Source organism: Pleurodeles waltl, chromosome 11 (genome assembly GCF_031143425.1).
Source record: "Pleurodeles waltl isolate 20211129_DDA chromosome 11, aPleWal1.hap1.20221129, whole genome shotgun sequence".
NCBI classification, from domain to species: domain Eukaryota; kingdom Metazoa; phylum Chordata; class Amphibia; order Caudata; family Salamandridae; genus Pleurodeles; species Pleurodeles waltl.
The window spans coordinates 196,907,928-196,931,387 of NC_090450.1; the positions used below are offsets into that span (position 1 = coordinate 196,907,928).

At 45.2% G+C, this 23,460-nt stretch overlaps 1 protein-coding gene across 5 annotated transcripts in view; it reads left to right on the forward strand.

The window, feature by feature from the left end:
• Window positions 1–651: 651 nt before the first annotated feature.
• The window catches only part of LOC138265575 (G2/mitotic-specific cyclin-B3-like), a 248,864-nt gene continuing 226,055 nt past the window's right edge, over window positions 652–23,460 (forward strand). For 3 of the 5 annotated variants that reach the window (XM_069213402.1, XM_069213405.1, XM_069213406.1), the window contains exons 1-2: window positions 652–763; window positions 1,157–1,280. In XM_069213402.1, the coding sequence (XP_069069503.1) occupies window positions 1,191–1,280 (90 nt within the window). In that variant the 5' untranslated portion in view covers window positions 652–763; window positions 1,157–1,190. Of the gene's footprint in view, window positions 786–819; window positions 911–1,156; window positions 1,281–23,460 lie in introns of those variants that run through there. The other 2 variants (XM_069213403.1, XM_069213404.1) reach the window with 2 other exon arrangements.

A 23,460-nucleotide genomic window follows, 5' to 3' on the forward strand; every position in this document is an offset into this window, starting at 1 on the left:
AAAACAAAATATGTTTTTTTCTATAGAAGCTAGGTCCTAACTATAACTATCAAGTGGCGACTGTCACTACGCCACTAGGTAACATATATACATATATATATATATATAGAGAGAGAGAGAGAGAGAGAAAGCACACTTACTTCCACTGACGAAACGTTATTGAGCTTTGCTGCGAATAGCATGCTACTCTGCAACCCAAAATTAGATTAGAGTTGAATCGTTAAAGGAAACTACAAGTACCAGATTTCAAATGGAATAACATGGTAGCTCTTTATAAACCAATTCTCTCTGCTATTCTACACATTTCTCACAGTGCAAATGATACATACGTTCAAACAAACAAAAAATAAGAGGAATTGCAGTATTTGTTTGTTTAATTTTATTTGCTCACCATAAACCACCGCATGGAACACATTTCAAAAGAGTTGGCTTTAAACCTCCTGTCGCTTGGAAGCCTGGTCCTAAAGCTACCAGTTCCATTAACAGGAGTGCTGGATCGGACAAATGAAACCTTGATGACATGGAGCCAATAGATAGTGTTACCATCTTAACATCCGAAGCTTAGGTGACGGCAATTATATTCATGCAGATTCCACCCCTAAGCCAGGTGTGCATGCTTTGCGTCTGCAAAGATCCAGCCCGAGTCTTCCATCATGCAGCTGGAGGCAGGCTCCTGTATGTCAGTTCCAAATTGAAAACTCGCGAGAGCGGCGGCGGTGGTTTCGCTAAAGCAGTTCGTTTCTGATTCATTGCTGAAAGACAGGTGCGTGCTTCGTTAAGATCAGGTGACTGCAACTTGCTTTGCAGGGCTCTGTTTGTTAATAATTCTACTGAATATTTTACGAACTAATGCGCGGAATGACAAGAATTATGTTTACATTTGTTATTTTTATATTCAATTTTACATTAGGTGTGTATATATATATGTCTTGCAATCGAGCAATACTAAGCGACTGTTTCTTTCTCCGTAAAGATTAAAGCGCGTTTTGTAGATGCTTCTGTGACTGTGATGTTAAGGAGTACCATTTACCTTTGTTTCTTTAGTGGGAAAGGGGAATATTTATCCTCTAGTGTGACAGCTTATTTTTAATTCCAGTTTTTACTTGTAACGCATCTCTCTCATTTGAGTAATCTGATATTTTCTCTGGTGTTGCAGTATTTTACTTTGGTAGATACTCTGAAGAGAGACCATGAACGGAAAGCGTAGCGCATCGTTAATTCGACCAACCTGCAAAAATAACTCTAAGAAAAGAAAAACGCTGCAACGTCACAATGAACAGGTTTCTGTTTTCTAATTGTTGGTTGTTTTTCTTTTCTCCACAATGTACCTTTGTCACTTTTGTATGTGTCGTTTTACTTGGGAGGATTACAGGCACTGATAAGTGCTGAAAATAACGGGGATACTGCGAGTCCGTAAAGTTTGCTGGGTCTTTGTACATTTTGTCTACACCGGGACTCATTCAGCTGCTTCCACACTGTGTTTTCGATTCAAGGCAGCAAGCTGCAGACGGTGAGGGACGGCTCTTTTTTCAGATCTATCTGGGCTCAACGCTATTGCCCAATTGAAAGGGCCTTAAGCGCTCATTTAGTTCAATTTCCATCGTTGCCAGGGTCGAAAGTAGTGCCTAACACCTTGCATGCCAGAAGCAAGACGCGAGCATTGTACGTCACAGGTTTTTAAGCGATAATCTCCGAGATGGGGGTAGGTTTCTGACTTTTTTTAGCCATCTATGTATGGAGCTAAGCATGCACAATAAGGTCAGATATCTCTAAGAGTAACTAACTTCGATTGTATATAACACTTACTTTACTACTGCCCAGAGGAGCCTAATGAACCATAGAATAATGATATAGGGGGGGGGGGGGGGGCGGGGAAGAAAGGTTCTACAGTAATACCTTGCAGTTTGTACAAAACTCAATGATGTAGGTTCATAACTCACTGAGCAATATTGCAAAACATTTATAAAATGTGTGTGAGGGGGGAAAAAAAAAAACACTTGTCAGCCCGCATACATTACAGGTCTGTGACCTGTATATTACACATTGTGCTCTGCAGCGGGAACATCAACCCTCTTTGCTGTTTTATTGAGTCAACCCTGTGACTGGACTACATAACGTTCTCTCTAGCAAGTGTATTAATAACACGTTATTTTACTGTTGTTTTACCTCGACAATTGCTGGGCGCACAAAAAATCTCTGCAGGAACTGCCTAGATCCATAAGGCATATTTTAACTTGTAGTATATTAATGACCTTTTAAGTCAGCCGAAATAGGTTAACTTTAAATTTGTTCTTGTTGCCAATTTATTTAGTACAGAGTTATTTTTTTAAGTTCACTATCAGAATCCTTTCCTCTTTGTACCTCCACAAATTTCTGCTGGGACTCCTATCTCACCGTGCAATGACCTCCCACAGACATGTATATCCATTTCTTGCACTTCAACAGACACAATCGGAATACAAAAAGTCTTGCCTTTTGTCTTACTTTTTTTATCAGATGTCTTACCATTCAGCACACCGGTTTCCTTAGATTCAGTAGGATCAGCTACATGTCTGTGTGGCGGGAAAAAATGATTTCCAGATCTGTTAAGTTTCCCAGGCCATGCATGATCAGTTTACCCACTGCAGGAATTTCTGCTTTGCATTTTGGGCTTTTTTTGGTCTGATTTTTAGATTGTGCTAGATAGGACTACAAATTCTAGAAAGCAAGGAAAAATGAACAATAAGAACTACTCTCACACAGATACGTGAATCCTGAAAGTTCTATGTATAGTTAGTATTGCTTAGCACCCTTTTCTAGCGAACATCAAATTCTGACAACCTGCAGCTATGAAATATGCAATTCCATTTTCCCATTCATCATTTCGCCCCTCTTTTAATCTTCCCTCGCCATTTTATTTGCGTCTGACCTCTTCCCCTCTGTCATTTTACATCTGAACATATTTTCCTTTTATCGTGTTCAGTTTTATCTCCCATTCTCCAACTTACAGCATTTCTCAAGTCTATTGCAGCCCCAAAGTTTCTCCCTTGCGTCTGATAACTTGTTTGTCTTGTCTTCCTGCAGTAGTCTGCGCGTGCGGATACATGCCTCAAAATGCCCATTACTACAAGCACATAACCAGTTTGTCACCCGCACATTTGAACTTTAAAACGTTTAATGAAATAGGTGGCATCGTTGACTATTTACTGGCAATTGATACAGTTGCCAATTCAGTTAGCAACATAGGGTGACCACCCGTCCGTAAATTTCACAGACTGTCCGTAATTTCGCCCTGCTGTCCGTTGTCCGTGATGAAAGCCTTAACGGACGGCATTTGTCTGTTATTTTAGCCTTTAACCTAAAGGGCAACTGAGGCAGTTCGAAATTACAGGCATATCAGTTTCCCCAGCCGGACTGAAAGGCTGGGAGTCTCCTGTGCTCTGAGGGAGGGGCAGACAGATAAGAATCAGACCTTCTTGACAGGGGGGTCTCCTTCCCTAAAGACATGCAAATGTACCCAACTGGTAAATCTGCAAATACAAAGGGGCTTGAAAACCTTCATTGACTTTACTAAAAGGAGTCACTTGAAGTTTTCTGGTGGCAAAGATATTTCTTTTAGAGAGGTATTGTAATGGTGTTCCAAGGTGAGCTGTGGAGTGTGTGGTTATAATGGAGTGTTATAATTTTTTTTAGTACTAAGTATAAACTGTATATTATTCAAATCTGTATTTGAGAAGCACTTTTTTTTTATCTAACCAAAATGTATTTGCGCATTTTGTAGCAGCCTTTATTATGATGTAATTGTATTTTTCACAGTTCTTTCAGGTATCTCAGTACCTCATAGTACTAACAAACATTGGCAAAGCCAATAGGTCTCATCTACAAAAGAGTTATTGGCTTTGCTAATGTGTTTTAGCCATTAGCCATGTTATACACCAGAGTAGCTGCTGTTCAGCATGGCTTAAAGTTAGTGCCATAATTGTGTGGAGTGGAGTGGAGTAGAGTGGCATAGGATCAGTGGCGTAGAGCCCAGTGGTGCAAAGTACAGTGGGGTACAGTGCAGTTGTTTAGAGTGCGTTAGCGTAGAGTGCAGTAGTTTAGAGTGGAGTGGCGTGGGACAGAGTAGAGTGGCATAGAGTGCAGTGGAGTAGAGTGGCATACAATGGAGTAGCAGAGAGAGCAGTAGTGTAGAGTGGTTTAGTGGGATAGATTGCAGAGTAGACTCATGTTGCAGGGAGTGCAGTGGCATAGTATAGAGTGGTGCAGAGTAGAGCAAAGTGCTGTAGAGTGGAGTGATGCAGAGTAGAGTGGCATAGAGTGCAGTAGTACATAGTACATTGGTGTATAGTACAGTGGTGGAGAGTTCAACGCTGTAGAGTGTCAGTGCAGTGATGTAGAGTGGCACAGAGAGCAGTGGCGTAGAGTACAGTGGTACAGAGTAGAGGGCAGTGGAGTACAGTGCAGTTGTTTAGAGTGCATTGGTGCAGAGTGCAGTGGCACAGGGTAGAGTTACATAGAGTGCAGTGGAGTAGTGTGGCATACAATAGAGTGACAGAGTGCAGTAATGCAGAGTGGTGCAGTGTCAGAGTGCAGAGTAGACTCATGTGGCATAGAGTGCAGTGGTGTAGAGTGGTGCAGAGTGGAGTGGTGTAGAGTATAGTGCCTAGAGTGCAGTTGCATGGACTAGAGTGGTGTAGAGTGCAGAGTTGCAGAGTAGAGTGTCAGTGCAGAGGTGTAGAGTGGTACAGAGAACAGTGGCATAGAGTACAGTGGTGCAGAGTAAAGGGCAGTGGCATACAGTGCAGTTGTTTAGAGTGCACTGGCGTAGAGTGCAGTTGCATAGAGTGGCATTGGGCAGAGCAGAATGCAGTGGAATAGAGTATATTGGTGCAGAGTGCAGTAGTACAGAGCAGAGTGGTGTAGAGTATAGTGGCGGCCAGTGCAGTGTTGCAGAGTGTCAGCTTGCAGTGGTGTAGAGTGAATTGAACTAGAGTGCAGTGGTCAGAGTGGTATAGAGTACAGTGGCGTAGAATAGATTGTTTCACAGTAGAGTGCAGTGACATAGAGTAGAGAGGTGCAGGGTAGAGTGCAGTGGCATAGAATGCAGTGGCACAGAGTGCAGTGGCATAAAGTATATTATTTCACAGTAGAGTGAGGTGGCCTAGAGTGGAAAGGTACAGGGTAGAGTGGAGTTGCATAAAGTGGCATAGAGTGTGATGGCATAGAGTAAAGTAGTGTAGAGTGCCGTGGCATAGAGTGCAGAGGTGCAGAGTAGATTATAGTGATGTACAGTGTATTGATGTAGAGTGCAGGGGCATAGAGTTGAGTGTTGCAGAGTAAAGTGCATCAGCATAGAGTGTATTAGCTTAGAGTGCAGTGGCGTACAATGCAGTATTGCAGAGAGTAGAGTTGTGCGGATTAGATTGGTGTTGCCTAGACTGGAGTGGTATGGCGTGCAGACTAGCAGAGCGCAGTGGTGTAGAGAGGCGTAAAGTGCAGTGGCCTAGAGTAGAGTGGTACAGAGTAGAGAGGCATAGTGTGAAGTTGCATAGAGTGCAGTGGCATAATGTGGAGTGGTTCCGAATGGAGAAGTGCAGTGGCATGGAGTGGAGTAAAGTAGAGTGATACAGAGTAGGGTGCAGTGGCGTGTAGTGGTGCAGAGCAGAGCAGAGTGGAGTGCAGTATGGATGGTATGCCAACACACTGCCAATACAGACAACACATTTTTGATTGAAATGACCATTACATTTGCACAGATATACAATTTTTCAAGTCAAACTATACTGTGCACAGACAATGTGTGGAAATTGCATCACCTAATGCAATGATTTGTTTTAATCATGTAAAGGTATTTGTTTCCAGCACAGTTCAGAATTAACAAAAATGTGCCTGATTTGTACTTCTAATTCTGATCTATTCTGAGGTTTATTTAAATGTTGTCATGTGATAGAAAAAACTCTTTCCTAACCCCAGTATCCAGCAAGATTGTCGCATAAATCCTCTCACTTTGAAGTCCGAGAAAGGAAAGTAAACACTAAGTTCCCACCGAAGACAGAGCCTGACATTTGACTTTGTTCTTTGAATGCACAGAAAATATAACAAGATAAGAACAAGATTTACAGGTCTGTTTACAGAAAAGGGAGCACTCTGCAGGATACTGTAAATAAGGTTTTGGCAAGGGAAGGGACGAATTCAAGCTGCATAGCCTAAAATAAATAAAGCCAGCAAATTGAAAGCAACAAATTGTGAGTTACAAACCACAAGGCCAATGGCAAGCAATGGGCAGAATGCATTCACAAGTAAGCACTATGAATTTACTTAAAGTGACAGCTGTGGGTTACTTTGTGGGGAAAGTCCGGTATTTTAGTCCATATCTTGCAGAGGTTTGGCCACATCAATCACCCAGGTAGTATGACAAGAAGACCTGGAGTGGTTTCCATGTTGCAGGATAGGTCTGTACACCCATTCTATCAGTTTGCCACCATTTCCTATGATACAGAGCTTCTGGCACACCTCTTGTAGGGTTAGTGCTAGGTGGCAGACATGAAATAGGGCATTTAATGATTATTTAAGGTGGTTGTAAGTAAGGAGTTGACTGGGGTGAAGATGGTAGTCTGCCACAAGGGTTTGGAAATTTAGTGGCTCAGTGTTCAGAAACAAAGTCCCCAATTTTAAGACACCTGCAACATGTCACTGATGGAGTTGCTCTGAGCACAGCCATCCTGTGCGAGTGGGAAGGCTTAGCAAAGGTAGTGCAGGAGCATAGGGTTTCTTCGTGTCAGTGAGTTTACAGGTCCTGGCAAGGCAAGAGAAAGCCGTGCATGATAACCCCGCATGGTGATCCGTAGAATGGTCAGTAGGAAACAATGAGCAGTGAATTAAGCCTTTCTTAAAAGTCTTTATTGGTAAACCCCATCTCATGCAGGGAGGTGGGCAGAAAGCCAGTGAGCCACCCATTGGACCTGTGCAGCTGAATAATAGCATTCGAAGTCCAGAAGACCTAATCCACCCGCAGTCACAGTTAGCTTTAGAGTGGAAAGAGCTCCAGATGGCGCCGCAGTGACCAAATCAGATGTGTGGCCTGTCTGAAGAAGAATGACAAGGGGAAGGTTTGCAAAATAATACTATCATTGGGGTAGCAAACCATCTTGACTAGTGCCACATGGCCTCTACAGAAAGCAGAAGAGAAGACCAAAAAGCAAACTGGGCTTGGAGGGACCGTTCGCTCTGCTGAGATTTTCATCCTGGAAATCAGTGTAAGAATGGTAGATATTAATCATTAGGTATCAAAAGGTAACTGGTTCCCAGTTCAATCTGAGATCCAATTGTATATAAAGGCAAAAACAGTGCCTTATGTTAAAGAAACACTAATCAAATTTTGTAAATTTTGTTTGTGCAATATACATATCAAATATTTTGAAGATTCTATGTGTACTTGACACTTAGGGATAACCCAGATCTCTAGTTTGGCTTTTGCTCAATTTCAAAACCATATAAAGCCATGGACAAAGCGGGCAATTGCCTTGCACAACCTTGCAAGGGGTCTGGCCCCTGCTCACCCTTCAAAAGCACTAACAGCGGACCATTGCACCAGAAGAGTTTGCCAAGGTGGAGGGGTGTTGCTTGTTCAACCACTTGACAGTGCCCCTTCTGTTTCGCTTCTGTGTGCAGAGACAACTCCCCAGGTACCCGAAACCTTCCAATAGTCTTGGTGGACCCATCTTGTCTGATTTTAGGAATTGTCCCACCTTTTTCTTCTCTTCTTTATTTATCCAGTTTTTAGCAACAACCCTTTGAATTACTTGCCATGGATCTCCCATTTGCTCTCTATTTCATCCTCCTCTTTTATTATCTTCGATTGGTAGTCCGGGCTCCCATTTCTGAGATAAATGTAGAGTCCCAGGCATACACTCTAGTGCAGTGAGACTACAGACAAGTTATGGGTACATCACATCCTGACATTAGGTGTGAGACTGTAGCCCACACCATCTGCCCTGCCTCTTTTAAAAAAAATAAGGTTGAAAGTCCATGGGCGGTTGGGGTAAGCCAGATGTTTTTGTTCAATTTGTTTAAACTAGCATAAGGTTAATTTCCTTAATGTTTCCCAAACTGTTTGCCAGGGGTTTTAAAATGTTCAGAAACATAATCAAAATGTTGCTGTTACTTTCTCTTCAGGAAAGATCAGCTAGATTTGGGTAGGGGTGATGGCCTTGCCGCAGTATTGAAGGGCATTAATTTACTACTGAACAAGGACGTAATGTGACACCTGAATGTAGCATACCAGGAGGCAATCACAAAAAGACCACAGTGAATAAATAGTGGTATGTTAAAAAAGAGTGAATAAATCCACTGGCAACATAGTGAGGCATGGCCTCTCTTGCAAGTGTCTGTAAAACTGACGTTTGTTCTTGAATTTTTGTCCTGAATTTTGACCCTTTGTCCTGAATTTTTGTCCTGAATTTTGACCCTTTGTCCTGAATTTTTTACAGTCCTGTCCAGAATTTGCCTCAATGCCAGGTGGTCACCCTATTAGCAAGAGTTCTCAGTTATTTTGGCATTGATGGTTACCAAATCTGAGAATCCACGTGACCGAGCCCGATCACAACAATCAGCCCTCCCACCCTGTGTTGGTGCTATCAGGCAAATAAGGCTTAAGGGTTAATTTTCCTTCAACCGGCCCCATAGCCAATGCCAGCTACAAGCTGTCCATCCACTGTTCTGCGAATTCAGAACATTCCATCTTCAGGAAGGGCACAACGCACACTTTTCACTACAATTTCGATTAAGTCTCCTCTGCACCTTTCTACTAGCTACATCTGTTTCAAAGTTGCTACATTTTCTGCTTAAAACCAGCACATTTATCCTTTATTTTTTTTATTTATTTTTTAAATTCGCAGTTGCTCAAAGGTACTGGCTTCTATCACAAAATATTTCCAAATTCTATCCTGCAAATCTCTTGGTATTTTCTGTCCTGCCTTGCTAACTGACGCCTTTCATTAACACCCAATTGAACCGGGTCAATCTTTCCTCTTGCTCTTGTGGATTGGATAAAGCATTACTGCAGTTTACCCCACTGAATTAGGAAAGTGACAGACTTGGTAGATAACTTTGCACCTCTGTACGGCGTGGCCCATAAACCTTTGCATTTAGCAATGTCTTCAGGAGCTCCATTGCCTTTCCTGATTTGGCGACCTTAAACTGACATTTGGCCGCTTCGGAAACAAATAGAAACAAACAAGCCAGTTAATCATCCGAGCAGCCCGATTTATGTGAATAGTTCTGCTGGGACACTTGCTGCGACTGCCTGGCTCCAACTGTCTTCTCATTTCCCTACTGCCCGAATTTAACAAGGGACTGATCACAAAGCTGGCGATAGAAATGTCGTCTATGTCCGACCAAAGGACTCGGAGGCCGCCATAGGGGCCTCCCCCAACACCGGTCATACACCAACCGACAAGACAGTTTTGTTTGATGGAAGAAGTATTTATTTTCAAATATACTTTCATAAACACAATTTATGCAAGTCATCATATGCACATTACTCAACTAAAACATTTCACTGCAAACTTTAATATATATAAACTGTTATAGACGCTACTTTGTAACCATAGATTATTTTGACAGGATCCCTTCCTGAACCTCCTTTGGACCACACAGGGACTGATTGTCACCTGTATCCTTAGTGGGGGCGGTATCCCTGCTTCCTCTGTTCCTTGCCCCCATGTTCAGGGTTCCGCCCCTCTCCAAACACCAATCAACCAAGGGGTGTACCAGGGCATGAGCCCCGTGACCACCCCAGTGATCTGGGCTCCCTACCCCCAAACAAGTGTGTCCATCCGCAGGTTGGTCCAGGACTTCAGGATCCTATCTCTGTTGTTATACCGGGGCCCCACCCTTGGGGTCCCCTCTGTTGCTTCCGGTTACTTTATTCTCTCTTTCTGCGCCACGAGGGCGACCAGGGCCCCAGGGTCCTACGCCCTCCCCACCAGCAAACAAACACTTAGCGAAAAACCACATGTCTGCCATGAATTGGTCAGTACCTGCATCGGATAAATGAACCAAATCCCTATGAAACATTTCAGGTCCTTTCAATTGTCTATGTGGGATGTTCCACAAACGGCCTGGACCAGGGCAAAGCTTTGACATCTCCGCGTTAAGCCGCCTAACTGACACATTGATAGTTCTTGGTTTGATTCCCGGGCCCCATCTTTTCCGTGGCACCATATGAGACCAGGCGATGGCTGCATTAGGAAATTGCTTAGCAAGCTTTGTTATTTCTAAGAATATTGCCTCTCTGAGGGCTTTACGACCCAGATGTACCAGGTCATTGCCCCCAAGGTGAATGATGATGAGGTCCGGGGATTGGAGCCCTGGACATCCGCGAGCCAAATCAACCAGCTGCTGTAGCTGTTTAATTCCTTTGCCGCCAACCCCGCACCACCTGAAGGCCACGTCTAAGCTTGTCGCCGGATTCGGTTTACGGAGCTGCTGCAACCGGTACGCCGCCCGACGAATGAACGAATGAATGCCCCAGTACCCAAACCACACGCGGAGCCATCTACTGCAATAAAGGGAAAATTGTGTGAGGAATGATACAGAATGTTAAGATATACCAACAATCCAAATTAGACCAGCTCTGGCCTCACGTAACGCTTATAACAGTTAGACGACCATCTGCCAATGGCCTTAACTTCAGAGATGGGCAAACCTGCCCCCGCAGCTAACGTAGTCGCGCCAATCCTGAACGAGTGAGGAGAGTAACCTAGAGGCTCTATGCCTGCTTCCTTTAATGATATTTTCATTACCTCTGTAAATTGGTAGCGCGACAGACAGTCCCCATTTGCGTGTATGAATAACGCCGTTGATTTTTCTAAAGGGCGCACCTTTAGGTAAGCATCTAGGTTGGCAACCGGACAGATAAGGGACCCCTGTGCTGCCCGAAGAGCAATCCTCGCCCCTTTACCTAACTGATCAGTCTTTGATTTGCGCAGCAGTATGGTGGCGGAGTTATTATTGATTATTACATCAGGCCATTGGAGACCCCCTGCATGGTCGTTCTTGGAAGTACCTAACATTTCCCCAATACGGAAGGCCCCATAGAAGGCCACCGAAAAGGCTGATGTGAATAAGGCAGTCTCAAAAGGGGAGGAAGAAACTACAGCAACTGCACCCAGCAATTTCTCTAATACCTGGGGGGTTATAGGCCGCCTGGAGTCTACTTTGGGGCCCTCCGCTCTTGACCACCCTACCAGTGCCTGCTTAATAATAAAGGCATTGAGTTTAGAGTCTTGCCCTCTTAGCTTGGCGAAAAAACGGATGGCTGCCAAGTTGGCTTTGGCGCACGAGACAGGTTTACCATTGCTTTTTAAATGTTGCAAGAAGGCACAGATTGCTTCGGATGAAAACCAATCTGAGAGTTCACTGATTTCAAAAACAGTCTATAATGCAAGAAGGCCCTTTCGTATGCCCCCTTTGTTCGTGTCGCCAAAGAAGCCCCTACTAGGGCTGACAGCGCGGGACACCAATCTTCCACAGTGATGTTGGAAACTCTGTTCATCCTCTCCGACGCCTGTGGGTGGAACCTCTGAAAATCCTGCATTAATGATCGAGACAAGGCATCAGCTGCATTGTTATTTACCCCAGGAACATGTTTCGCCCGGAATGTGATGTTGAGTTTCAAACATTGCAGCAGCAGATACTTAAGTAGTCTCAGCACCCATCTGCAACTAGCTTTTTGTCTATTGATTGACTCCACGACTGCCATGTTGTCTGACCAAAATACTACTGTCTTGTTTCTCAATGTGTCCTCCCAAACAGAAACCGCTACAATGATGGGAAATAATTCCAAGAATGCTATATTTTTGGTGAGCCCCAACTCTACCCACCCAGTTGGCCAATCTGCCCGGCACCATGCAGAACCAAGTATAGCCCCAAAGCCCACACTGCCTGCAGCGTCCGTAAATAGGCCAAGAGAAGGGCTGTCGGCAGGGGGATGAGGCCAGATCACCGCCCGTTAAAGTCTTGTAGGAATACTTCCCACACTCTCAAATCGTCCCTTACTTCAGCAGACAGCCTGGTGTGATGGTGTTTCTCGGTCAACCCTGCCATAGACCTAGCTATGGATCTGGAAAAGGGGCGGGCCATGGGAATGATCCTCAGGGCGAAATTCAATTGACCCACCAGGACTTGCAATTTGTGCAGGGTGACCTTAGTATGGGATAAGACAGTTCTGATGGACCCCTTAAAAACTTGAAGCTTGTCCAGAGGAAGGCGACACTCCCCCTCTATGGTGTCAATTTCTATGCCCAGGAAAGTGATGCATGTGGAGGGGCCTTCTGTTTTTTCCTGGGCTATTGGGACCCCGAATTCTCTGAACATGGTTGTTAGCGACTGCAGGGCCCAAAGGCATTTGTTTGACTCAGGAGGGCCCAACACTAGGAAATCATCCAAATAATGTATAACATTCGCATGACTTGTACGCCTGGTGAAAATCCATTGCAAAGCAGAACTGAACTGTTCGAAATAACTGCAGGACACACTGCATCCCATGGGCATACATTTGTCATAAAAATACTCCCCATTAAATTGGAATCCCAAAAAATGGTAATCTTCCGGGTGAACTGGCAAAAGCCGGAAAGCTGCTTCGATATCTGTTTTTGCTAAGAGCGCACCCCGCCCCAGACCCCTCAGCAACACTAGTGCCTGGTCTACGGTAGCATAACCGACTGAACATAAAGTCGGATCTATTGCCTCATTCACTGAGGCGCCGCGTGGGGCTGATAGATTATGGATCAATCTGAACTGTCCCGGCTCTTTTTTGGGTACTACTCCCAATGGGGAACAGACAAAATTAGCTGTGGGTGGGGAAGTGAAGGGGTCAGCCAGTCTCCCTAGAGCGCATTCTTTTGCAATTTTCCTAGCCACCACGCCGGGTTTTTTTTGCGGCAGACATAAGATTTCTGCAGTGACCTAAGGGGGGGACCTGGGATGCTGGAATTCTAAAACCCTGTGAAAAACCTTTAATAAGTAGTTCAGCTGAAGCCTTGACTGGGTAAACCTTGAGCCAAGGCAACAAAAACTCCAAGTGAATGGGAGAAGGCAAGGAAGAACTAGGTACTGGATTTACTCCCTTCTTTAGCTCTGTCCTTTGCTTTTTTAAGGCATTTAAATTCGGGGTGAGAGGGGTGCCCACAAAATGCACAGGAGTGCCTGAATTTGCACGTCCCAGGGGGGCGTGAACATACTTTCTTGTTAAACGCCCAGCAAGACCCTTTTTTGTTGCTTGTATACTGTGCTCGAAAGGGCTGCTGCTTGTTGGGTAATTTGTTGTTCACGCACTCCAGCCAAACATTTACTTCAGTCTGGTCCCAACCAATTGCTGGATCCTCTACCTTAGCCCACCTGAAATCACGGTCATACTCCAGCCAAGCGTTCCCACCGTACATATGGTGAGCTTTTAAAATTTTGTTAGTGTAAAATATCATTGACAGACCAATGTCAGGCTTCTTTTCCAGCATGACTGACATAAACACATTAAAACCGAATAACCAATTTGTAATATTCTCTTCTATCTTTGGTTTTTTTATCTGTATATGATGAAGCTTTAGTATCTTTTTCCTTTGATTCTATTTCCCTTCTCTTAGCCCTTACCAGGCTAAAAATGTCCACAAAATCCCCTTTCCATATTTTCTCTTTAATTTCAGAAGCCACATGTGCAGCTAACTTCCCCGGCCTAGATAGCAATGTGTCTGCACCCGTGACTTCAGCTGGCGCCGGTGTTACTATGGTGTTACCACCCTGTTCTATGACCTTACCATGTTCTTTTCCACCTGGAGGAGTCTGCGACAGCGGGCCCGGTGCCTGGCTGACACTGGGGCCTGAGGTCGCCACCTGCAATGAAGGAACATTACGCGCTGCTACCAATGCCTCCACCTGGCGCTTAAGTTCAAGTACCGAGTTCTGCAATGGGTCACTAGCCCATGGGGTCGTGGAGGGTGGTGTTGGCACTGGCACAGTGAGATTGGCCAACATCTGTGATACTGACACCAATGTTTGAGTTGTCCGGTCCTGTGATGCCCCTGGATGGGCCCTAGCCGCCTGCCCCTGCTCTGTGACTGTGCTAGCTCCTGGTGCCACTCCCTGCGCAATGGGTAACGCTTGTGCGGGTACATCATTGGCTGGTGCTGCTAATGCTGCTACAGAACGCCGTATATCCGCCAGCATAGCTTCCACACCTCCCGCCGGACCCGTGCTAGATGACCTTACCCCTGCGTGATGCCCAGCGATTTCTTCAGAAGGCGCAGCCGCTGCAATACTGGGGGCCACCACTGTGACTAACTCAATCACAGGGGGAGGAGGGGCCAGAACTGCCTGAGGCGTAAGCTGTTGAACTACCGTCCCCCCAGTCTGTTTTTTATTCCTACGCTTAACTGGAGGAAAAGCTGCAGGTGGTGCTACGTTCGCACGGCGCGGGCGGGAAGTGCCTACCTCAACGTCCTCTCCATCTGAAGGAGCAGCCTCCCCTTCTGAATCCCCGCCCCCTAGCTTAGCTAGGACCAATTTTAGTAGTTGAGCAAGATCAGGATCTGTGCCCTTCCTCTTACCTCCTTTCACCCTATTAGCTGCCATAATGCCAATATTAGGTAAACAAGTTATAAGTAGTGGTAAGACAACTTTCTAAATTAATTAACCTAAAAGGAATAATCTGTTAGACCAATTCCAACAAAACTTTCTGCAAAATACGGTGGATAACAGTCCTAGGACACTGTCACGCAATCCACAATTAACACACCCAAATTAGTGTCAAAATTACCAACCTACCAATACCACAATTATATCTGCCAATAAGTACCTTCAGCAATTCATATACGACCCCCTTTTGCTTTACCCCAAAGCTGAAGAGAATTGGGAGGAGAAGAAATATCTGTTGCCACAACACTTTTTGCCCCAGCGCCACAGCCCTCTTCCCACGTGGCACCCAAAATTTCAAACCATTAAAACCAGGGAGAAACCCTTTTACTAATTGACCTGGGGTGAAACCTCTAGCAGGTGAGAGCGCGCACAGAACAACCTCCTAACAACGGAGTTAGCCTCCGTGCGCTCACTCACCTCGCTTTCCTGTGCTTGCCCACACGAATGACTGACCAGGTCGCTCCCCTGCGCCTGTAACTATGCCTCCGATTTGATGCACCCGACTCTACAAGGTCGCTCCCCTGCTATCCGATCCTCCGGCACCCTCGGATTCTTCGTCGACGTCAAGAATTCCTGTAATGCTGCTTCCCTTCTCACGAGGTCGCTCCCCTGCTTCTCAAGGTCCGTCCTCCGGCGCCTCCGGGCAAGGGCTGGATTCGATCCTCCGAACAAGGATGGTCTGCTGCCTCCAAGGCACTTGACCTCGCCGCCGTGCTACCCTCTGCTACAACTCTGCCTCCAATTGCCGATGGGTCTGTATGCCCAGGGCCGCCGCGCACAAGGTAAGAAGGCCGAGCCTTCTGGGGGGGGTGCTTTTATGCCCCCCCACCAGTGCGCGGCGGCCCAAACCGGTCTAACGCTGCCCCGTCCACCGACGCTCTCCAAGCATCAAACTTCCGCCCGCGCGTCTCGCGAGACGCGCAAGCGGAAGCCCCAAGGCCAGCCTGCGCACAACTAGTGTGAGGTTCGGCCCCAGCGTCCCCGATCCGTAAGGGTCCGCGCTCCCCCCATGTTGGGGGGGCGCTCTTCCAAAAGGAAGCCAATAAAGGTTAGAACATACTGAAGAAATAAGTTCTTTCTTAACAGAAAGATAGTGCATGCTTCAGTATTCTACAAGCACAATACACTGATAAACATATTTTGTAGTAGCCCACAATAGAGTCCATTATAGTAATCTATATTATCCGAACGATAGCACCTGTCACTTAAACTACAATTAGCGCTGACCAAAAGGCTAATGCCGCCTGAATAATGGAAGCCGGTAAATGGCCTGCGTGGTTATAGGAATCACTTGTACTTTCAGGGGTGCGCTAACCTTACTTTGCAGACGCCACAAATGACATAATTAAAGACATCATTGCTTGTGGTTTTATATTGAGAATAAGTATTTTTTTTTTCGTTTTTTTGTTTTTTTCCCAATACGAATTCTTGGTTTATGGTCTATTTCGTTATAGCTCTTTTTAAAACATTTTTATACCGATTTCTTACGTCTTTATTTAGCAATTTTTCTTTTCTTGTTTTTTTTCATATGTATGGTTGTCCAGTGGATTTTTTTTTTTTCTTTTGTGAATTTTATTTTTATATTAATAGTAATATTATTTAAACCACTAACTGAATGAAATCATGTACTCAGTTCCTGGTATGAAGGTCCCATCCCGATCATATCTGGTAGACTCGTTCAAGGCTCAGAGTCCTCGCCTGACGACGTGTGGTTAGTTGTATTGACTTTCTGAGCTTGCTTACGGTTCGCATTAATAGCCATTGCTCACGTTAGTTGTGTGTTCCTCCTTAAATTCCATATGTCCGTACCCCTCCTGGTACCCCAGTCACCTTTAACTCGATAACTTTTGTTCGTGTGTTTGCCTCTTGTAGTTCTTTATTTCTGGTGAGATTGGTTGCTGGTCGGGCAGAGGCTTAACACAGCAACCTCTACTGCCATAACTGGTCAATTTGTTGCTTTATATGAGATTGGCTAGTCTTTATGGCTATTTGGATATACTCGCCTGTTCTCCAGCCAGTGAGTTAACAATCTCTATAACATTTAGGTTGCACATTGCTGTCCCTTGACAGATGTATTCATCTGGGAGCTAACTCTAGTGCAGTCTCTCTCAGGCCCTTACCCTTTCTCTCTCACTTTCCATTTATCTCTTCCCCCTTTTCTCCTCAAACTCAAATCGGTCATCATGTTTATCCATGCTAGCTGATGTAGATATTCAGGGCCGGCAGTGGTTATTAGTGGGCCTACATCCTCTGAACCAGACTGTTTGCCAGGTCCATTATGGGCAAGACTGAAAATCCCCTTCCGGTTATGGCACAATCCATAATTTAAATTCACAAAGAATTAGAGGTGGCTCATCAGGACTGAGTGTTCTTGTTAAAAACCGACACTCGCAGCTAGTCCAGTTTCCATTCACAGCCAAATGACCCCTAGTTCGTGAGTACTAACTCGAGACTAACAATAGCAGCAGTGTAGCCAGGGATGGTCTTTGGAATAGCATCCTGGAGAAATTTGGTGCTAACCGTCTGAGAAAGTAGGCTCTTTCTAGAATGGATACCCCCATTTTTGGCCTGTTAGTCAGTGTGTTTTTACTGTCTCACTGGGATCCTGCTAGTCAGGACCCCAGTGCTCATAGTTTGTGGCCTATATGTCAGTCTGTTTTACTGTTTTGTCAGTACACTTGACTGTGTCACTGGAGTCCTGCTAACTAGAACTCCAGTGCTTATGATCTCTCTGATTCCAAATTTGTACTTACATACTGGTAACCCAGTATTCCTCTCCAAATTGGCATACTGCAACCCCCTTATAAGTCCCTAGTATATGGTACCTAGGTACCCAGGGCATTGGGGTTTCAGGAGATCCTTATGGGCTGCAGCATTTCTTTTGCCACCCATAAGGAACTCAAACACTCCTTCAGGACTGCCATTGCAGCCTGAGTGAAAGTGTTGTTGGTAGCCATTTTAGTTATAGCTCCATGCACGTTAGTTAACACACTAGGCCACTGTGCACTTTGACCTAGATATATTTTATTCGGCTTCACATTATTTTTACTATAACCAGTTTTACAGTCTTGTTTTATTTTCATCTATCTAACTGTTTTTGCTTAGCCCAGCACTGGGTTCTCAAACAAGATATTCTTGATCACTTTGTGCTTCAGTCAAGGCTACAGTTCAGTACATTGCTGGTGAACGTGGTAGAAGTTTAGTCTCCAACATTTGTAGAAAATACACATCCTTACTTAGGGACATTTTCTTGGAACATCAGCTGTGTTATTATAAAAACACTTCCTTGTCCCATTACACGTTAAGGGGGAGATTCCAGCCAGGGAACCATGACTGAATGCTTCGCTGCAGATGCTAACGCAGACTACAGGCCTTTGCTCGGGTATGAGGGTTGATGTCCTCCCAGGGGAATCTGAAAGGCAGAATTAGAGCGTAACATGCTGTGCTCAGATTATGACTTAGATAAGAAATAGTCCATAAATCTTAGTGACAATATGATAGCGTTATTCTTATGCTGTACTCTTCTCGTCACCATTTTAATATTGTCCTGTTGTGTCGTCCTGGTTATTACAGCTGGTGCTTTGCTATCTAAAATGCTGTCATTTTATTAAACCAATCATTAAAACTTATACTGCCTCTTATTGTCATTTATATATGAGACTGAAGTGTAAATGAGAGAACCGGATGCGACCTGAGTGACCACGACTTCCCTGAGAAGTATAATATGTCATGCGCTCGGCTGCCCAATCATCCCTATCTCCTGGTAGAGATGAGGCACTGCTAGTTAGCCAGAGCAAAACCCGGATTTAGAGCTACAGGTGTCACCCGCAGTGGGTCAGACTCAGTCTCTCACACCGTGGATGATCTTGCTGCTTAAAATCCAGTAGTCTCATTAGAATAATGAGAGCCTACACGACAGTGTAAGCACTATTTCGCAGCCAATTTCACTGCACCAGGTAACGTATAAGTCACCTATATATCTGACCTTCAGACCCTGGCGGCTGGGTGCATAGTACCTGTATGTGAGGGCACCTCTGCACTAGTAGAGGTTCCCCCATGTCGTCCAGGCCCATTTTCCCGAACTTCGTGAGTGCAGGGACACCATTATAAGTGTGCACTACATACAGGTCAACACATAAATGTAGCTTCACAGTGGTAAATCCGAATATGGCCATGTGAGGTGTCTAGGATTGAGAAATTGTTCCCCCCCCCCCCAAATCTGATTCTGGTATTGGTGGGGGGGGCAATTCCATGCATCCTGGGGGCTCCACAATGGACCCCCAGTACTGCCATACCAGTCGTCTGAGGTTTTCAATGCTGTGCCACCTCACAGACAGGCTTCTGCCCTCCTTGGGCTTGAGCACCTCAATCCAAGGAAGGCAGAACAAGGCATTTCCTTTAGGAGAGGGGTGTTACACCCTCTCCCTTTGGAAATAGGTGTTACTGGTATGGGAGGGGTTTCCTCCCAGAGCCTCTGGAAGAGCTTTGAAGGACACAGATGGTGCCCTTCTTGCATAATCCATCTACACCAGTTCAGGGACCCCATTCCCTTCTCCGGCGCAAAACTGGACAAAGGAAAGGGAAGTGACTTCTCCCCTATCCATCACCACCCAGGGTTGGTGCCCAGAGCTCCTCCAGAGTGTCCCCGGGTTCTGCCATCTTGTTTCCAGGATGGTCCGGGAACTCTGGTAGCATCTGAGTGGCCAGTGCCAGCAGGTAACGTCAGAGACCCCTCCTGATAAGTCCATACCTGGTTAGGTGACCAATCCCCCTCTGAGGGCTATTTAGGGTCTCTCCTGTGGGTGTTTCCTCAAATTCGGATTGCAAGACTCGAGCGGGAATCCTCTGCATCCTTTACTTCATCTTCTACCATTGGATCAACAGCAGACCTGCTTCAGGAACTCTACAACTGCAACAAAGTATCCAAGAAGGCTACTGCAGCTCTGTAACTCCAGCTCCTGCCAGCAACTGCAACAGTTTCCAGATTGTGCAAGCTCTGAGGACTGCCTGTCTTCATCCTGCTCCAGAAGGAATCTCCCGTGGAGTGACAGTCACTTCTCTGCTTCAACAGGTACCGCTCTGCAGTGACATCCGGTATTCTAGGACTCCTCTCCTATCAACAAGCATGATCCCTGGAACACAGGTGGTGGACCGGAGTGATACTGACTGTCCAAAAGTCCAGCTGTCCAAATTTGGTGGAGGTAAGTGCTGGTCTCCCAGAGCCAGACAGTACCCCTGTGCACCACTTGATTTGCAGCTCCTAGGGCTTCTGTGCCTTTCTCCAAGAAATCCTTAGTGCTCAGCGTAGCCCAGGTCCCCAGCACTCTGTCCTGCAACGCTCAGCTTCCTGAGTTGTTATCCAGTGGCGTGGGATCCCTTTTGTGTAGTCCTGCGATGACTGCAATTTGCAACTCCTTAGTCCCCGTGTCCTGGGACTCCTGTGGGTGCTGCCTGGTCTTCTGAGGCCTCTCTGAAGTGCTGAGAGCCCCCACTGTCTCCTCAGTCTAAGTTGCGACCCCCAGGTCCCACCTGGGCCCAGGTAGTGCCTTTTCCCGCCAACCGCAACATTTATGTGAGCCAAGGCTTGTTGGCAGAATCCAACGATGAAAACCAACCTGCATCCAATGACTCAAAGTGGGACATCTCTTGCACCAAGCAGAAACCCGCAGCTGTCTTTAGTGCATTGCTGACTTTTTCTTCCAACCGAAGAATCCACTTTTGCACCTTCATCCGGGCTAGCAGTGGCTCCTATTCTTCCTGGACTCTTCATCTGTTCTTGGACTTGGTCTCCTCTCTCCACAGGTCTTCAGGTCCAGGAATCCATCGTTGGTGTCTTGCAGTCTTTCTTGGTTTTTGCATAATCCTTTACTACGACTCCTAGTGTTCTGAGGAAACTTGATGTACTTTACTCCTGTTTTCCTGGGCTCTGGGGTGGGGTACCTTACTTACCTTTGGTGCGTTCTTACACTCCCAGCGCCCCTCTACACTCTACTCTTGCCTAGGGGGGAAACCATCTTTCACATTCCAATATTTTAGTATATGGTTGTGTTTCCCCTTAGGTCCATTCTAGCCTACGGTGAGGTTCACTACTGTGTACTTACCCGATTTTGGTTACTAGTGTATATTTTGTGTGTATTACTTACCTCCTAAGGGAGCATAGCCTCTAAGGTATTTTTGGCGTTGTCACTAAAATAAAGTACCTTTTTATTTTTGATAACACTGAGTATTGTCTTTCATGTGTAGAAATACTGTGTGAATACAGTGGTATTGCAAGAGCTTTGCATGTCTCCTAGTTCAACCTTGGCTACTCTTCCTACAGCTACCTCTAGACATCGTGGCATGTAGAAACTGCCTACATTTCACTAATAAGGGATAACTGGACCGGGTATTGGGTGTAAGTGCCATAAGTACCTACTACACACCAGGACAGCCTCCTACACTGTCACAGATTTTGAAGCTTCATGGATTAATGCCAATTGCTTTTTTTTTCTTTTGGCTAAGCCACAATCTCAAGACACGGATACTTCCAAAATAACTTTTTTTTGTTTTGTCCCATTTGAACAGGAACCATTACTGTGGCGAACCACATCTAAGCAAAGTTCTTGATTAACTAATTGGGCACAAGTTCTGACTAGGGGCGGATATAACTCGTGTAATTCCGTGTAGTGGAATCATGAGGAATAACCCAGGAATTCTGTAAGTTTATGCAAGAAGAGTAATTTTGTTTATTGCTATTAGTGTGAAGATGACCGGACGTGAGGTTGCATTAAGATATAGCACTAAATGCAACTGAACACATGGTGAGTGCGAGCAGCCGCTCGATAAATGTGCTCTTAGGGTAAAATCTTCCCCCAACTTAATGTCAACATTTAACACTATTTTGTTAGCTCAGAATCCATTCTTGCCCCCAAAATAAGTGCAACGATGCATTTTGAACCAAGAAAGACTACTAAATACAGCAAAGTGGCCATGAGCAGCCGTTCATGCTCACTACGTGTTCTCGCTGTAGTATGGCATGTATTTTTTTTTTTTCTCCCACTCAAGCCATGGCAGCCTTATTGCCTCGCCCCCCCCTCCCCCACCCCCCCAAGAAGAGAGAAGGGCTGATTACCCCAATCCACTCCCTAGGGTTGGAAAGCTTGCAAGATAATAGAATGTTAGTTTTATTGTGTTTTTTTTTTTTTTTTAGGTGGGGGGGTGACCCCCGTGAGCCCCCCCCCAATACTTCTGATTTAGAAACTCCTAATACTTTGTGTCCCCATCCTTCTCCAAATTAAAAACATACCTCTAGTATCGCTGGTAATGGCTTGTATTGTCTGTATTTTGATACATTCCTGTTGGGGGCACCATGCGCAGCCCCGCAAATCACTTCTGTTTTCATCAGAAGTGTGGGAATGCAGGGTGTTAGGAATTTTGTGGATCTGCATAGATTCTGCAAATTTCCCTCACAGAAATGTGAGGAAAATGTGTGATTTTAGGCAAAGGTGGAGGATTGCTGGTCATTCAGGTTAAGAAAACATCATGGAGTCCATGTATGGCATACTACCCTGGACTTGCTGGCTGTCTAGTTTTTCAGAAATGTTTGTGTTTAATAGCTAGGTGGTGCCTGAGCCCAGGGCACAAATACCTCAGTTACCCCTTAATCCAATCAGGTTATCTGCATTTGACAGGAAGTGTTGATGTCCCCACTTTGCGATTTAGGGCTGATTGACTTGGCCCTCTCTACAGTGTCACTCTGAAACGTTTTGCTCTCACCCTCCTATTTTTCTGAATTTGTTTTTGTTGGCCGTAGAACACTGTGCACTTAACCTCTGCTAGTGCTTGTGCTCACTCCCTAAAACATGACAAAATTGTCTTGCACCTGGCTGGCATATATAATTTACTTATAAGTCCTTGGTAAAGTGATATAATAAATACCCAGGGCCTCTAACTTAAATGCTACTAGTGGTCCTGCTGCAATATGCCCCCTGCTGAATTAGCCCCTTAAAACATGCCCCTGGTCTGCCATTGAGCCCTGAATGCAGTTTTAAACTGCAAAATCGACTCTGCAAAATAACCCCCTTGCCAAGCCTAAACCCCCCACTTTTATTAAACATGTCACCAATAAGATGGGGCCTAGGAAGCCCACAGTGCAGGATGTATTGTAATTAAAAGCTTGTGCATGTACTTTTAAGTTTTCATGTCATGGTAGTGAAAAACTCCCAAATTCGTTTTTCGCTACTGTGAGGCCTACCTCTCCCGTAGGCTAACATTGGTGTGTCTTATTACATTTAATAAGTGTTAACGTTTGATTGGGAGTAAGTATACTTCTTATGTATGGTGTATGGAAAATTGTCATTTAAAATCCTCTGTAAGGATAAAGGGGGAGTTTAAGTTAAAATTATGAAAATGCAACTTTTAGAATGCTGGCATTTTCCTGCCATGTGATGGCAGCAGCTTGTTCCTGGTTCACATGACTGGGCGTAGTTGACAGCTGGACTTTATTCCTCCCAGACAATCACACAGTGGAAGAATTGAGTTACCTGGATGGGCCACCTCTGACAGGATGGTGGAGCTGGGTACAGTCGACTTGTAATTCAATAGGCTGTTCCCTCACCTTTAAACAAAGGACTTGACACCAGTGTGTTGTGCCTGCAGCCAGGCAGGAACCAGGGCAGGTGAGGCAAGAACTCCAAGCATTTCGAAGGGAACTGTCTAGAAATTCCTCCTTCAAAGAAGGTGCCAGGTAAAATAGGACCTTGAGACCCACTCTTAAGTTCACTTTCTGGACCAGCTTAAGGACACTGAGTT